Here is an 18,392-nt window from a genome sequence, read left to right as displayed (position 1 = left end):
TTCATTCCTTTCGCCCATTCCAGTCCAACGTTGAAATACTACTAGAATAATGTATACCTAGACTGGACAGTACTATTCCAGTGATTAATTATATCCAGTTGACTGAAATGACAGTCTATTATTCTTTCCAGCTCGTCCTTTTAGCCCAATTCGTATAATTCCAGTCTGACGTTGGATTGCTACTAGAATAATGCAAATCTAGACTGTACAGTACTATTCCAGTGATCAATTCTGTCCAGTTGATAGGAATAACGGTCTATTATTCATTCCAGGTCTCCCATTCCAGTCCAACGTTGGAATATTACTAGAATAATGTAAACCTAGACTGTACAGTACTATTCCAGTGATCAATTCTGTCCAGTTGATAAGAATAACGGTCTATTATTCATTCCATCTCGCCCATTCGAGTGCCACTGGAATGGTGGTAAATCTTAAGTGAAAACCAAATTAAAATTTTTAAACTTCGTTTTTTGAAAGTATTATCACTATAGTGTTGAAGCTTTTGGATAACTGGAATAAAAAGGGAAGATATGAACCAGAGTTCAGCACTAGACTGCAGTTACCATTGACCCACAATAAATAAAAAAAAAACAGACTGATTAGCATGTTACAATCTTCAATAATGCAGTCAATTACATAAAATTAAGTTACGCCACTTATTACCCGCTATTAATATTCAGTGATTTAAATTATTTAATTACCAAAATCATTGTATAAAATAACAATAATTAAATATATAATTTTTTATAAAAAATTTTCTGGCAGAGTGTCATTTCTATCTCAGTGTCATTACGAAAATTAAATAATTCAAGTGGAAATGAATAAAATTAGGAAAATTAGTGCAGGAATTATTTTTTCTTTTTCAATTTATACTTTAAGTTTGTTCTGAATTTATCTTGTTGTCGATTAAACAAATTAAAGCCGTATGAATAATTAAATAGTTCTTACCTGTATAAAATTGTATAACGCTGCTTCGATTTTCTGTTAGTTCTTCGATAAATAATAATTTTTATATCACGTTTAATCTACTTTATGAATATTTATTTCACGAAAACTGATTCGAATTCGAATTATACCTGATTAAACTGATTTGACACTGTGGTTTAATTTTTTTCTAGTAAACCAAAGCAGGATCTTCTAGAAGCGTTAATATTTTCATTTAAACGATTTGATAACCATAAAATGATAAATAAAAAAACCTGTGGAAACTATTAGTTATTAATGTAGAAGCGTTGATTAAATTTCAAGTTAGATTACGTCAAATCATTTTGCGCATGCTTGTATGACATCACTAAACCCTTCCTTATTAATTAGTTAAATACAGTGAACGTCAATTAGGATAAACAAACAATTTTTAATAAAATTCTTTAAATCATTTTTTTTTCTTCATACCAAATCATATTCCATTCTAATGATTTATTTTTTATTTTGATTTGATTGTTAGTCGCGGAAATAAAGTACGAAATTTAGGAATTTTCAGTTGAAACAAAGTGCATTCGATTCGGGAAAAACTCATGAAACTGTAAACGAAAATTTTGAATAAGAAATTGCGTTTGTCCAGGGGAAAAATGCGTTTCGAAAAGCGCATCTGGAATGGAAAATTTTCTAGGTTTCAAGGTCGCTGAACACAAATACTACGTCAGAAAGTATCTGGTGCCCAGGGTGGCCGACACTTACGCCGTATACTGGAGCCCCGTTGCAATTGTTCAAATATATACATCCTGGAAGTGTTCAAGGTCGCTGAAAACGAATATAAAGACGGCAATGACCTGCGAGGTACCCAGTGACCGGGTTGTACAAGCTGTCTCCTGAAGGCTTCGTCGTTAGCGCATGAGATGTATTAACCTCTGACGCCGTGCCTGGCGTTCAGACGTCGATCGGAACGTCTACGCTCAAGTCGGACGCCGCATACAGCATTTAATACGAGACCGAGGACTAAGTTGTCTCCAGGAGTTCCGTGGAAATTCATTATGAAATTGTTCAAATATATATACATCCTGGGGTTTTTAACATCGCTGAAAACGAATATCTCGACGGCAATGATCTGCGAGGTACCTGGTGGCCTAGGAGGATAGTTTATAGGTCGTCTCTTGGAGATATACATCCAGGGGGTTTTCGAGGTAGCTGGATGCAAGTATCACGACATAAAAAAGTATACGAGGATCTCATTATTGAGGTTTTCAAGTATAACTAGTTCATTTTACGAAAAATGGCGAAACAATAATTCAATGTTCATTTTTTTTACTGCCTTATTATTTAGTGTTTTCATTTTCGTCGTTTGCGGTTTCTTTGGTAAAATAATTTCAAATATGTATACAATTGATGCATCCACAACTTTTGAAAGCGACCCTGCAGTTTTTTCAGTTCCCATCGCCAACATTGGGATTTAGGTTGCATTGATTCCCGCAAAAAGACATTTCACTTATAATAAATAAACTCTTTTCGAGCTTATTTAAACGATATCAGTACCAGGTGATTGTCGTCGTACAAATCGCGTTTAGCGATTTCGAAATCCTCAGAATAGCCACCTAACCTAACCTAGCCAATTTCATTACCTCCAGGAGACGAATATAAACCAACTATCATGGACACCAGGTACGCCGCAGGTCATCGCCTTCATGATAGTCGTTTTAGCGACTTCGAAAACCCCTAGGACATGGACGCAATACTTCCAAAAGTGACCTTGTATGACAAGTTATGTTAGGTTAGACCAATTTCATAACGAATCTCCACTGGTCTCCAGGAGGTGACGTTTAAACTATCCATCCCGGATAGCAGGTCATGATATTCGTTTTCGGCCACTTCGAAAACCCCCAAGATATAGATGCACTTTTCAGAACGCATTTTTCCCCTGCACGTAAAGAAATTTTCATTTTTCATTCATAATTTTTGTTTAGAAAATTTTGCAGCGGCTCTCACTTTGTTACTGCTCAGAAATTCCTACTTTTTACCCTTTTGTTTTGTGAATCTGTCCGTTAAAAAATGCAAAGTACTCTGCACTGGGGTTGTTTTTAAAAAAAAACGTGTTTGAATTAAAAAATTGAATAAGCAAAATCGCCGTAAATACTTCCGAAAGTGACCTTGTACATTTTATAATTCCGTGTATAACAAAAAGGTTAGTTTGTTCATCTTTAGTGACGAATAATGGTGAATAAGTGGATAACCGTTCAGTTCTCATGTAATTCCTGCACCCATTATAATTATAAAAATCCATTGGCAGATTTAGAAAATTGATTTTAATGCATTGCAACGAAAAACATGCATTTTGTAAAAAAAAAATAAATGACACTGAGATTAGACTAAATATTAAACGTACAATATATAATATAACCTAGGCAGCAGAGTGTGAAAGTGTTCTATATTAGAAACTATATTAAAAAAAATGCGTGCAAGAGATTCTAGAGAATTCGAGTGAAAACAACCAATCAAGTATACCGAATAAACCAATTTTATGTATATTATAACAAGGTTAAATAACTTCTTCTTTTTTATCGGTAATTTAGCCTTTGACTATATGGTTACAAAGTTAGTGAATATTCTAATTCTACAATAAAAAAATTTACATGGAAAACTGAATCTAAAAACGAGAAGGAAAATAAATTATTTTAGAAAAAGATCAAAATTTCAAGTACAAAAGAGTGAATTAAAATCTTTTTTTTTTAATTTCATGGTTTTTCATATACACGGTTCCTAATTATTTTTTTAAATAGGTTTCCTATTTTTGAAATGATACAAAAATTTTTTTTTTGCTCCATATAGTTACAAGGACATTTAAAAGGACTAAAATCAATTCTATATTCTCTTGACTTCTGTGTGATGATTCCAAAAAAATCTTTTACAAATTTTTATAGTTCGATAATGGTTTTTTGTATTTTTACAAGAATTAAAAACAATCTTAACTGTTTCAAAAAAATCAGGATCAATCTTTCTGTTTTGATAATTGAAATGTAAACAAAAAAAGTGATGGATGAATTTGGAATTGATTTTTGAATCAGAAATTTCAATCGAATAACTTAAGTCCTAATAGATGTTTTGCCACTTTTTCTGGGGAGAATAAAAGTAGTTCATGTTTGGTCTAAGTAGATCTCAAGCTACAGCGCTGAATTTTTTTTATTTATATTCCCCATTCTCAATTCTTGAATTAGTACTTGCTCAAAATGAAGAAGGAGACAACAAAATAGTGATGAATGCTTATGAATTAGGGGTAAAGTGAAATAATAGCATAGATAAAAAATTGGGTAGGCTGGGCTGATATCATACTGGTTGGTCTTGCCAAGATTTTCTTTCAGGAAAGGACGAAAGACATATGGAGAAGAAGGACAAGCCAAGAACTATAAAAAGTATTTGATGAACAAGAAATTAGCAAAATTAAAAGATCCAGAAGACTGGAATGGTTGGGACACTTAGAAATAATGCCAGAATCAAGAATGCTAAACAAAAATGACTGGAAGGCATAGGAAAACATGATTACCACGCTATAGGCATAGATAGGTGATAAGTTTGGTCTTGCTACGATTTATTTTCAGTTTTGTAGAACTATTAGAAAGAAGAGGAGGACGTATGGAGAAGAAGGACAAGCCAGGAACTATAAAATCTATTTGATGAACAAGAAATTAGTAAAATTAAAAGATCCAGAAGACTGGAATGGTTGGGACACTTAGAAATAATGCCAGAATCAAGAATGCTAAACAAAAATGACTGGAAGGCATAGGAAAACATGATTACCACGCTATAGGCATAGATAGGTGATAAGTTTGGTCTTGCTACGATTTATTTTCAGTTTTGTAGAACTATTAGAAAGAAGAGGAGGACGTATGGAGAAGAAGGACAAGCCAGGAACTATAAAATCTATTTGATGAACAAGAAATTAGCAAAATTAAAAGATCCAGAAGACTGGAATGGTTGGGACACTTAGAAATAATGCCAGAATCAAGAATGCTAAACAAAAATGACTGGAAGGCATAGGAAAACATGATTACCACGCTATAGGCATAGATAGGTGATAAGTTTGGTCTTGCTACGATCTATTTTCAGTTTTGTAGAACTATTAGAAAGAAGAGGAGGACGTATGGAGAAGAAGGACAAGCCAGGAACTATAAAATCTATTTGATGAACAAGAAATTAGTAAAATTAAAAGATCCAGAAGACTGGGATGGTTGGGACACTTAGAAATAATGCCAGAATCAAGAATGCTAAACAAAAATGACTGGAAGGCATAGGAAAACATGATTACCACGCTATAGGCATAGATAGGTGATAAGTTTGGTCTTGCTACGATTTATTTTCAGTTTTGTAGAACTATTAGAAAGAAGAGGAGGACGTATGGAGAAGAAGGACAAGCCAGGAACTATAAAATCTATTTGATGATTAAGAAATTAGTAAAATTAAAAGATTCAGAAGACTGGAATGGTTGGGACACTTAGAAATAATGCCAGAATCAAGAATGCTAAACAAAAATGACTGGAAGGCATAGGAAAACATGATTACCACGCTATAGGCATAGATAGGTGATAAGTTTGGTCTTGCTACGATCTATTTTCAGTTTTGTGGAACTATTAGAAAGAAGAGGAGGACGTATGGAGAAGTACAAAAAACAAGAAATAAAAAACCTGCATGATGTACAAGAAATTAGCAAAATTATTAGATTAATAACACAAAGATAGCTGAGACATTAAGAAAGGGACAAAATAAATGATATAAATCTGACAGGATCACGAAAAAAAAAAGAAATAACTGAAATAAGAGTTCTGGAGTCAAAGGCGAAAGCAAGAAATAAAAAAGAATGGAAGAAAATTATTACGAGGGTGTTTCAGATATGAACTAGAATTTTAGAAAAAACGCTGGAAAATTTAGTGTCTTCAAAGTGGCTGCACTGGTTTGTTTCTAAGCGTAACCTCGCTTTTTAGTGCGCTTATAGCTAAGAGCGAGAAAGATGTACCTACCAGAATCTACCGCGTAAAGTATTTTTGGTCAAAGATAATGTAAAATCCGCGGAAATTTATCGAAAATTATTCTCCAAGACACAAGTGTATGAATGGCGTTCCGAGTAGTGGTGATAACGTCAGTGCTGTAGAAAAAACTAATTTTGGGAGACCGACGCAGTACTGAACGAGATTGGGCATCAGCGTAAGTTGTATTGAGCACATTATTCATGAACGGTTCGATTACAGCAAATTTTCGGCCAAATGGGTGCCAAGACTAAGTTTGCATCTTTTGTAGGGGTATAAAGAGGAAATAGAAAATTTATTGCACCGAATATTCACCACGTACGAGACTTGGGTACCCCACTATATTTTGGAGTAAACGCACGTCTACGAAGTGGAAAAAGAAATGGTCAATTAAGGCGATTGCTACACTTAAACGAAGTGAACGCTCATTATTATAGTAAAATCCTTAAAACATGATAAAACCTGTTTACAGATATAAATAATTCAATCCGTAGTGTGATATTGCTGCAAGACAACGCTTTATATTGAAACGTTGTAAAAATGGGGTTGGGAAACACTGGAATAGCCTCCTTATAGTCCCGATTTGTCGCTACGTGACTATTATTTATCAACTACATTGAAAGAGGCACTTGGTGAACTGCGATTCGAAAGCAACGCGGCGGTAGAAACCTCCGTGAGCGAATGGTTATGGACGAACCGAGAGATTTTTACGAAAAATGCATCCGAAGAGGTGGCAAAAGTGTGTAACGCGTGACGGAAACTATATAAAAAAAAATTTCAGCTCTGTAACTTAACAATAAAAGTTTTCACGGTAAAATTCCAGTTTATATTTAATCAACCCTCGTATCACGCTATGGGTTGTAGCACAATATAAAATGAGTACAACGATTAGTGTTAAAATAAAATAACGAGAAATGTTGAAATTAATTCAACTTGAACGGATAATATAAAATTATTAACTATGTCATCAACACTCACAATTACACTTCTTGGTCCTTCGAGCCGGATATGAGTCCATGGAAGGCTTGAAGTACCAGGATGTGTAATTGTGAGTCCTGATTTTTTAACTAATCGGTTTATTCGGTTTCTGCGAAAAGACAAAAATCTTAGAAACAATAATTTGCTTATCATATATTTTCAAAATTAAATATTCTAGATTTTTGACTTTCGATTGGTTGGTAATAAGATTCGATCAATTATATTAGAGAAAAAGGCAAAAAAATGTTATTTCGTACTGTACAAAAAAAATGTTAATGCAATTTTAATATAGTGCTATATGGAACACAATCATACGTTATTATATATCATCATTCATTCATTCGAAAAAAAAAAAAATTAGTGAACTTGGCCAAAATTGTGGAATTAGAAAAAGTTATGATTTATTACTGTGAGTGTTAATGGCAATAGTTAATACTAGAAAAAATATGAGATTAAATTAACTAATATAGTTGTGCGATCTTAGAAAATAAAAGCGATTTTTTGAGATTACAAAACATCCGTACAAAAATCGCTTACTACTTTTGAATAGAACAAGACGTAAAAAATACCAAACTCCGCCGTGAAATAATTTTCATTATATTTAAATTGTAGAAATAAATAAAAATATCCTATGATGACTCTCGAAAAGTACGTTTTGTTCTACTGATAAAAAAATTATTTTTTAAAATCGCCAGTCACCCTGATCTGTGTCGGGTTTGATTAAAAAAATTGGGGGGTCGCTGAAATAAAATCATTGTTGTAATTTCGTATAAATATATTTTGTTCCACAATGGCGCAAGTCAACAAAACAACATACAAAAAATATACTATAGAAAGGTATATAAAACTACTTAAAAAAAAGTTGAGTCTCTACTGATTTTAATGAATTCACCACTGGATTATTACGCAGAAATACGAATTAAAATTGTTATATTGGTCAAACATAAAACGTTTTAAAATTAAGACTCGATGTGTTTTTTTTAGACAAAGTACTTAATTAAAAAAAATGTCATTTTTAACAATATTTAGTGCCTGTAAATTATCTGTCAAACATATTTATAAACCCCAAATAGGATCATGGAACACTCTGGAACGCAGGGAAAAGAAATATCTGACTAAAACAGAAGAGATCTCTTTTGTTGTATCAGATAAATAGACAAAACACTGGAAAAGAAGATAAATATGGATGAAACCAGTTACTAGGACAATCTACAGGGGTTGAGACAGGCAAATATACTTCTGGAAAGCTTTAACCAGATCTATTGGATGAACGAATACGAGGTTTGTCCGGAAAATACGTTGAATTATATCTTTATTTTATAGATTGCAGACTTCGTCAGGTTTTACTACTACTGTAGTCAATCCCATCAATGTTCAGTTCTCTAATTGAGGAACGGCGCATCAACATCAAGTTTTTTGCGAATGTAGGCAAGAATTGCCGTGAAATATTTGAGTTTTTGGAACAAGTTTACGGAGGAGGCAACTGTGAGCAAGTACTTAAAAAGGCCGCAGAGATTCTCGTCCTGGACACTCATCGTCATCGAGTTCTGATGAAGACGAATTCGGGTTTGTGTTCTTAAAGACCGCAGATCGACGGTCAAGATAACTGACGAGTTGTCAATCCCCAAAACAATCGTTCACGAAGTTTTGACACAAAAACGTGAAATGAAAACATTGTGTACGAAAATCGTACCGAAAAAACTTGACTCCAGAACAGAAAACAAAGATGGTTGAGTGCTGTGAGGATTGCTCGAAAGAGGGAACTTTCTCAACCTAGTCATCATTGGAGACGAATCCTGGTTTTACGAATTCGATGAGGAGCGCATCAAAATTAATTTTTTTGCAAACGTAAGTAAGAATTACCGTGAAATTTTCAAGTATTTAGAACAAGTTTACGGAGACATTTATCTGAAGGAACCAACTATGAAGAACAAGTGGCTCCGGGAAGTCCGAAGAGTTTCTCGTCCAGGACATCCGTCGACATCGAGTTCAAATGAAAACGAATTGGGGTTTGTGTTCTTAAAGACCGTAAATTGACACTCAAAATGATGGCTGACGAGTTGTCAATCCCCAAAACAATCGTTCACGAAATTTTGACACAAAAACGTGAAATGACGAACAGAAAGCAGAAAATAGGATTGAGTGTTGTGGGGATTGGTTAAAAACAAAGGAAACGTCCTGGTTTTTACGAATTCGATGTGAAGCGCAAATCTCAAAGCAAGAAATGGAAACTAAAAGGAGAACCGAGAACAAAAAAACGATAAACGATAAAGTTTAGAGTCGAATCAGAGTTCTTGTGGCCCGTTCACACGTAGCTTGTTGTAAAGCTCAACCACAGTGAAAGACCACACGCCTATTCACCCGATTTGCCCTCTTGTGATATATTTTTGTCCCCGAATGCAAAATAGTGTATCGGGGGCGAAAATTTGGAGACGTAGAAGCCATCAACATCCAAAAATGGAAAGGGCGTTGAGTACTTTGAAGGAAGCCATATTGTAATTATGAAAATAAATGAATGATTATAAAAATGAAGTTATTATTAAACTTTTATATTTATTTTCCGGGCAAACCTGGGCAAGAACAGACGAATACTCTAAGAGGGCTTGTCGAGGGGTGATAATAAGTTTAGTGGAGAATGCAACGTGCAGATACTGTTGCGCAGAGGATGAAACCTTCATCTACATTCTTCCGAAACTACAGAACTCGAGAGCATTACATCTGGTAGCGTGAGAAATAGAAGACGAAGATTTCTGGCGGCTACAGCCATCGCACATTTTGAACTTTCTACGAAAAGTGGGATTAATAGATCAGGTTTGAACACTGAGGATCCCCAATATCATAGCAAGAAAGGGGGACACAATAAGTAAGTTTTATTTGTAAATAGTTTCGTTTCATTTCGTAACTATGGAATCTGATATTTATGGCACCTTCATAAAAGGATGTGTTTTCCAAGGTAAATTCATTAGAATCGATGAATGCAGACTCCAACCTAAATGTATCCCACAAAAATTGCAATGAGAAAAAAATGCAACTTCAGTGAGTTCCTATAATACTAAGATTCAACATATTTTCTTCCTTAAAATGCCGCTTTTTTTTGCTTCATTATACGAAGGAAAGAAGGACGAACATTGCATACAAAAAAAGATTAACGTCGAAATAAATAAATACATTATGTAAAAATATAAAAAAATATGTATAAAATTTTTTTTTAGACTAGCTAATCACGTGATGTGGCATTCAGTGAGGTACAACGTGTACATATAGTACTATCTTACCTTAAAAACTAAAATGTCTAATTGCAAGGCAAAAATAACGACGACTAAATTTTATAATTATATACAGGATGTACAGAAATTCTCGCGACAAACGTAAACAACAAAAATTAGACGCGGTGTCAAGTCCATTGAACCTAATTTACTTTCAATCAAAAATTCCTCATCAGGGAACATTGAAAATGATGCTGTTAGTCACTCTCTACATCTTTGGTATAGACTTGCAATGATAAAAAGTTTTCTATGCAATGTTTCTTTTTTAAACCATTATAATAACAGGTGCTTCAAAAAAAAAGTTCATCTTATTTGGGGGGCGCGGAAGGTAAATCAATCGATAGCCCGGCTCTTGGGAAAATGGTCGCTTTAAAGCGTTTCTCGAAAACGGGCTGCGTGTGAGTTTTACAAAAACAGGCGTAGAAGGTCTTCTAGGTCGAAAAAGTAGACAGTGTCATTCGTTCTGTTCGTGACGAACCTGACTTGTCTATTCGAAAGCGTGTTGTTGCTTCAAACGTGTAAGGATTATAATTATTTCGCATATTACACAAATTTTTGAGGTTACAAAATTCAGTTGGTACAAAAATTAAAGCCTCGAGATGCTGGTCAGAGGTTTGATTTCGTAAACCGACAAGTAAGTAACAAGTAAATTGCACTGGAATGCAATCAATCCAAAACACATACATCAGACTGTATGGGTTGCGATGAGGAATGATAGTCCTTTACGTTTTTGAAGATAAAAATTCAATAGTTATAATCAAAAAGCAAGGTTCCACAAGAATAGAGCAAATAAATACACGTCAAATAAATCTCTGCCACGAGTTCGTGATATTTTCTTGGCAAATTGATCTACAAGCGGGGTGGTATAAGTTGGCGTCCGCGCAGTCCCGATTTAACGCCCATGGACTTTTTTCTGTGGGGCTTTGTGACATCGAAAGTTTACGTTAGCAAACTGACTTTCCTGGTACAAATAAAAGAAAATATCCGTCGCGAATCGGCAGAATACCCGACGAGACGTCATAGGTAAATTTAGCGTTTGATTAAATGAATGCTGGTTACTTTTGGACGACGTTTTCTTTTTAAGAAATAAATGTAAACAGAGATTTTTTCAATAAACTCCTTAATTTTTCTTAACACGTTGAGCCCCAACCAAACTTTATAAACTTTCCGATGAGCCCAAAAAAGTTTTTTGTGTTTTTACAATTTCGAAATAAATATTTTCATCATAGTTCTTTGAAGTATCACCCTATTTGTAGTATTGAAAAACAAAATTTGGTTTTTTATCCTTTGAACAATGATTTATGCTTTTATGTAGTGTACAAAATGTGCGAAGAAATATTATATGGGATCAAAGTAACGTAAAGGTAACACAGATGAAAAATTTTAGTCAAATATTATTCGAATTATGTTGCAAAATTGTTTTACAATGGAGTTGGGATTCATGGGAAAAAATCAAATGGGACCAAGTGTAGGGTAGGCCCAGGACGGTCCAAACAAACTGTAAAGCACATTTAAATATAGTCCATTGGGCCAAGGAACAAGTTTGAAAAAAAAAATACGTCGTGCAGTCGTTAGGACAGCTCTGGGTTCTGGGGAAATTTCAGTTGCGGACCAATGCACCGCACCGGGGCTCAAAATTGTTTTTTTTTTAATATGAACTTTATTTTGAGAAACCTGGTATCTATAAAAGTCCAAATTTGTGGTAAATAATTCACGACATCCTCAAAAAGAAGAAACTTTAGATAAGGGTTGGTTATAAGTTCATAAAATCACATCAAGTATGTTTAGTTTGAGTTTGGCGGGTGAGTTTATACACACCCAGTATATAGATAGATTTGAAAACATATAATATGTTTACGTTATTTTTGAAAAAATTTATTGACTAAAACGTCTTTTTTTATTTCCATAATTTATGTAAAACTACAAATATTTCTAAAAATAAAATAAGGTAATTAAAATTAAAATATATATTTCACTGATGACATATAGTCACTGGGAGGGTCAAAGATATTTTGAGATTCTATTTACTCGGACTGGAATAACTAAAAATTTATGTTTCACTTAAAAATCTAACGAGATAATATATATATATATATATATATATATATATATATATATATACAAACTAACAGTATTTTTGCCTTGAAACATAAATATGGTAACCTAAAATTGTGTATGTATAACCGATCCTTCTTTCCTTTTTTTTTTACTAAATTTAGCAGAATGTCTACTCAAACAATAAAATGACTGAACGAAGAGTGTTTTTTTTTCACAACCCGCATAAAAAGTACACCCAATACTGATTGAAAAAACTGCTAAATTTTGCGGATAACCATCGTAGCACACGTATATCCTTCAAATTATAACTAACGTCAGCTAAAATATTAACCCACAAAAAGATTTTTAAACACATAACTAAAGTCGTAGAATAAATATGAAGTATCGTTATAGGCGGGGAGCCGGTAAATCTGAAAGTCCCGTCACAGGTATAGAATAAATAGAACTTAAGTATAGTTAGTAGTAGTCATCTCGGATATTATTTTTTTTCAATGTATTCGACAGTAAATTTTATTGGGTTTTAGAAAAAAATTTTTTGTGTCGGAAGGGTCTGGCATACCAATTTGAACTGTGTGACGAGGGTTAAAATTCTCTATCACGACAGAAACTTTTTTATTTTATTTATTTTTATGTAATTTTTAAAAATATCTTTTGGATGCGCGCTGAAAAACTGCAGGAAAAATCCCGCATACCACCTTGAAGTGCATGAACTATATTAGCATCTACTCCAAAATGTATGATGTTCAATAAATTTATTTTGGAGTAAATGCTTTCTGTCGAATTACTGTTATTACATAATTATTATGATCAATACAATTACATCAATAATAATTATGTTTCTTGTCAAATTACTCTTTTTGATTAATGTTTTTTTACAATGCAAAATATAGTTTAGTACAGAACCTTGTTTTAGAGATTAATCGCAAGAGTTGGAATAGTTTCTATCGTGGAGAATAGACTATATAGTCTCCATGGTTTCTATGTACGAGGTCTAGCTATTAAATAACGAGAGGGTGCGGTTTGGAACGCATCCTTCTCAAATTTCTCGTTAAATTGAAAAAAACTCCGACCGAGTGCTATAAATCGTTGCAAGTGGCCTATGGGGACAATTCTCTATCTCGTGCGCATGTTTTTGAGTGGTGCGAACGCTTTAGTGACATTAACGGTATCGTAAATCGGCTCCAAATGGCCACACTGTCAACCAGACTTACTATTTGTGAGTTTTTGCAATGCTGCGAGAACGATTTTGTAAAAAACGATCCGATTTTGCACCGGGACAACGTACCAGCCCATAACGCGCTATCTGTGAAGCAGTATTTGGCCAGTAAGCGCGCTCCAGTGCTCGAACATCCGAAGATAGAATCTGCTTTGAAAGTGACCCGATTTGAGTCGATGGAAGCGGTAAAACAAAAAGCGGCAGAGCTCCTAAAAGTCCTCACCAAAGAAGACTTCCAGCACTGCTTGGAAAAAAATTTACGGAAAGATGTTTGGCGAGGGGTGAGGAATATATTGGAGGGGAGCATTCAAATGTGGGATAATTTTTATGATAAAATCATTTTTCGTAACCAGTCTCGTTATTTAATAGCCAGACCTCGTATATTTTTATTATTTTTCTCTATTTCATATAAGTAAGGTTGTCTTTGGCCATTTTAGTCTTATTCAGTCAGTCTCTGCTTCACCTTCCAGTGTCGAATTTTTTGTTATTTCGTTTTCTATTTTAGAAAGAAGTTTTATATTGTGTCGTAGTGACTATTAATTCAGTATGTTGTAGTTTGTGCTGCAGCAATTATATATATAAATGTGTCATTTCATGTGTTTCATTTGCAATACATCTACTGAGGAGAAGATTACTCAGTTCCCCTCGAAAGGAGAATCTTTTAAAAAATGTCAAAGTGTGCTACACTTCAGACGAATGAAAAACTTGAAATAAGCGGATTTAAGTTTAAATTTAAATGATTTGAATGATAACCACTATCATCTCTCATGGTACAGGACATTTAACGCCTATACCATTTAATTGTAGAGAAGAATATGCCTTGTGGATTCAAGGTGTGAGTAGAAAATATTTTTTATATTTCAATTGATGTTCAATGTTTAATAATAGTGCATGTATAACTGAATCAATTTTTTTTAAATGAATTCTTGTCAAAAAGCTATCATCGTGATTCTTATTCGGGTAACTGGACTGCTATCTAAAAAAAAAGTTGGAACCCTTGTGGTATAAAGGCCCATCAAAAGTTGAAAAAAATCTTAGTAGCCAATTAAATGAAGAATAAACAGATAAGGAAAACAGTTGTGATATAGATGAAAATTGATTTCGATGATTATCAATAAACATACTAATTTCAAGAATAAACTCTTTTCAATTATTTCAATATTATTTTAATGTTTCAATTATCTGAAATAAAAATTCTCCTCTTATTACTCGAATCATATTAACCGTCCTAAAAAGCATCTACTCCAAAATGTAACATGTTCAATAAATTTATTTTGGAGTAAATGCTTTTTGGGGGGTGTTAATATGATTCAAGTAAAAATAGGAGAATTTTTATTTTAGATTTTAGAAACAATAAAATAATTGACAAGAGTTTGTTCTTAAAATTAGTATATTTATTAATAATAATCATCGAAATCAATTTCATCTATATCACAACGGTTTTCAATTTCTGATCCTTCACTTTCATCTTCATTTAATTGACCACTAAGAATTTCTTCAATTTTTGAAGGTGCTGCTGGGTCTTTATACCACAAGGGTTCCAACTTATTTTCTTGGTTCAGTTGCCATCCACATTCAGTTGGTTCAAATAAAATAAAAATTGGATTCAATGGCATTTTGACAAATTGAATTTATAAATACAAACTTTTTGTGACAGAGTTTACCAGCATGGAGGAATATTTGTAGAATTGAAAAATTCTTTTGCATTTTGCACTATCAACATTATTTTTGTGAAGGTGAAGCAGACTGAAGGGACAGAATAGCTTCTACCTTCTAAAATGCCTTATCTGAACTAGAGAAAAGTGATAAATATATACATAGAAACCATGGAGAAGGTTGGCTAGGTCTTCAGTCAAGCGGATTACATTTACGGCAACACATACATGGAACCAATCCCGAAGGGTTATCAACCATGAAAATCTTTTTCTACCCAGGCAGCGCCTGCCTTCTATCTTCCCTTCCATGATCATCTGTAACAAGGCATAGTTTTGATTTCTAAAAATGTGGCCAAAGTTGGAAGCTTTCCTTCTCTTTACAATGGTTAATAGTTCTCGTTCTCTGTTTTAAGGATCCATCTAAATAGCCACATTTCAAAAGCTTCCACTTTACGCATGCTGGAGACTTTCAAAGTCCAGCTCTCAATCTAGTCTATTCTCCATGATAGAAACTATTCCAACTCTTGCGATTAATCTCTAAAACAGTATTCTGTACTAAACTATATTATGTTTTGTAAAAAAACATTAATCAAAAAGAGTAATTTGACAAGAAACATAATTATTATTGATGTAATTGTATTGATCATAATAATTATGTAATAACAGTAATTCGACAGAAAGCATTTACTCCAAAATAAATTTATTGAGCATCAACATTTTGGAGTAGACGCTAATATAGTTTATGCACTTCAAGTGGGATTTTTGCTGCAGTTTTTCAGCGCGCATCCAAAAGATATTTTTAAAAATTACATAAAAATAAATAAAATAAAAAAGTTTCTGTCGTGATAGAGAATTTTAACCCTCGTCACACAGTTCAAATTGGTATGCCAGACCCTTCCGACACAAAAAATTTTTTTCTAAAACCCAATAAAATTTTCTATACATAAAAAAAATTATTATCCGCGATGACGATAAAACATTTTTTCATTTTTTTAATAATTCTTTTTTACATTGTTTCGCCCATAAGAGTCGACGCATACCGAGCTTAATTTATTTCTATTTTTGTGTTCTATTTATTTAAATAAAAATGTTTTGATTTCGCTACTTTCAATGTTACCGATTCCTGGTCTATTAAAATATTAGTTTTGTTTTAAAAATCCCCCAGGGGGTTTAACCGACTTTTTATAAATCTAAACTAGATAAATATCTGAAGATTCTAAATTTATAGTAGGTAAATTGTATATAATTGGTTCTCATAGGGACGAACATCTGAAAACAAATAGAAAAAAGTAAAACAGTCAACTAACCTTGTCAGTTTTTATGAGAGCGCACCCGCTCTCTGATAGGGATGCTCCCTAATCTGTCCCAAACGGCGTTGTTTCGCAGCCGCAGCTGCCGCACCTATACAGACCACTTTTTAGTTCATTTAGACATCTTAAACAATGCAGTCTCCCAAAATATGGAAAAAAATTCAAAATAAAGCTAACAACTCATCTTTTTCAGAATGCCTTCGAAGTTACATCACACCAAAGTTGGTAAGTCTTCCATTTCTATTGGAAAAATTGGAGGGATAACCTACAAATATCAATATACACAGCGTTGCCGGCTTTAAAATTTGGTAACTAGGACAAACGCGCGAAAACCCCAAACCCGGACATGTTAACATATTTTTTAAACATATTCATAAATCACATTTTTATTTATTTTACGATCTCAAAATTAAATTTAGTCACCACCTTCTATTACCATTTTAATTATACCTTACGAATCGGAATTTGTAACAAATTGTTTAAGTTGGAATATTTTCATCTTTAAAATAAAATATTAATTATTAATATGAAAACAAAAATAAGATAACAAACCTAACGAAATTCAATTAAATTCTTAACCGAAAACCTAAAAAGTACTTCTTTTAATTTTTGAGGTAAATAATTATTTTCTTGCAATTTTTATTTTTCCACAGAATTCTTTAAAAATTTCAGATCGTACTGTGTGAATGACAAAAGAAAATTCAAGATTTACTGGCAGTAAATCACATCCATGGTATACTGCGTTTTTAATTACACGTCCCATACCAACTATATTTTTCAAATTATTAAACTAAGTTTACAAATAAATCCCAACCAGTCTCTCGTCGTGGCTTATTTAAACTAATACAAATTCGGGGAAACCCAGATAAACGGCAACCCCAAGTATACATCAAATTCGACGCCATATTGGTGACGTATGACCATAGATAATCATCATTTAGAGTGAGACTATTTCGTGAGTTATAATTGCGAATTTTCACATCTCAAATTCATCAAAATCACTAGATGAATAATATTGTGTTTCACAAATGACAACTAATTCTTTTAACATAGATTTTGGGGTCGAAGTGATTCAATGATGGTGAATTTTGACGTACCCATTGTAGCGTCAATTGTCAATATCTTCTGTCAATTGTTTTATTGGGTGTTCTGATCATGTACAGAAATTTCCTAGGGAATAATTGGAGTTGCAAACCAAATATCTTACTGTGATGTACAGGGCAATCGTAAAACCAATCGTATGGAACTAGAGAAACTATGAGAAACAATCTTTCGAAGAGAAGGAATCAAGGATAAACCTTTCTCAAAAAATGATCAAATCTGTATAAAAACACCATACAAACAATTATCAAATCTATAGAAAAAAAGAGTATTAAAATATCATACAAAAAATTATCAAATTTGTAGAGGAAAATTATATTAAAACACCATACCAGAAATGAAAAGAATTGCCATCAAATGGTATACAAATCGCTATAAAATAGCAGATAAAACTGGAAGATCAGTATACGGGTTCAGAACCAAACATTCTGAACATTATACCAAGTATTTTCAAGCAATAGAAGATGTATCTACACAAAGTTAAGAAGGAACAGGACATTATCACCTTGTCCAATAGGTAAGCAATTATTAGAGCTCAAAGATCCAATGTCATAAAATCTAAACTGTTTTGGGAATACCTGGACAAGACAGACTTGCTAAAAAAAGGGCAGATAAACCCTTCAGTGGTATCAGTTATAGAATAATAGAGAAAATACTGAAAGAGGCAGTAGAGGCAAAGATATTCCTGGGAAACTTCAACTAGGGAAGATCTAATGAATTAGATAAGGACAGTCTATAAATATTAATAGAAGTCTGTTGTCTGAATGGACATACGAAGACTCTAGGTGCAGATTATGTTAGGAAACTCCAGAACATTATACCTGGGAGCATATGAAATAGAAGATGGAGATCTCTGACAG

The 18,392-nt window shown here is 33.3% G+C and overlaps 1 protein-coding gene across 4 annotated transcripts in view; it reads right to left on the bottom strand.

Annotated features, from left to right (window-relative positions):
* LOC130449076 (protein held out wings) overlaps window positions 1-18,392 on the bottom strand; it is a 188,793-nt gene that overhangs the window by 14,003 nt on the left and 156,398 nt on the right. For 2 of the 4 annotated variants that reach the window (XM_056786736.1, XM_056786735.1), the window contains exon 7: window positions 16,429-16,522. In XM_056786736.1, coding sequence (XP_056642714.1) covers window positions 16,440-16,522 — 83 coding nt within the window. In that variant the 3' untranslated portion in view covers window positions 16,429-16,439. Of the gene's footprint in view, window positions 1-14,923; window positions 16,391-16,428; window positions 16,523-18,392 lie in introns of those variants that run through there. The other 2 variants (XM_056786737.1, XM_056786738.1) reach the window with 1 other exon arrangement.

Source organism: Diorhabda sublineata, chromosome 9 (genome assembly GCF_026230105.1).
Source record: "Diorhabda sublineata isolate icDioSubl1.1 chromosome 9, icDioSubl1.1, whole genome shotgun sequence".
Classification (NCBI taxonomy): Eukaryota; Metazoa; Arthropoda; class Insecta; order Coleoptera; family Chrysomelidae; genus Diorhabda; species Diorhabda sublineata.
Note: the sequence above shows the minus strand (reverse complement) of the source record. Positions and strands in the feature narration are given on the sequence as shown.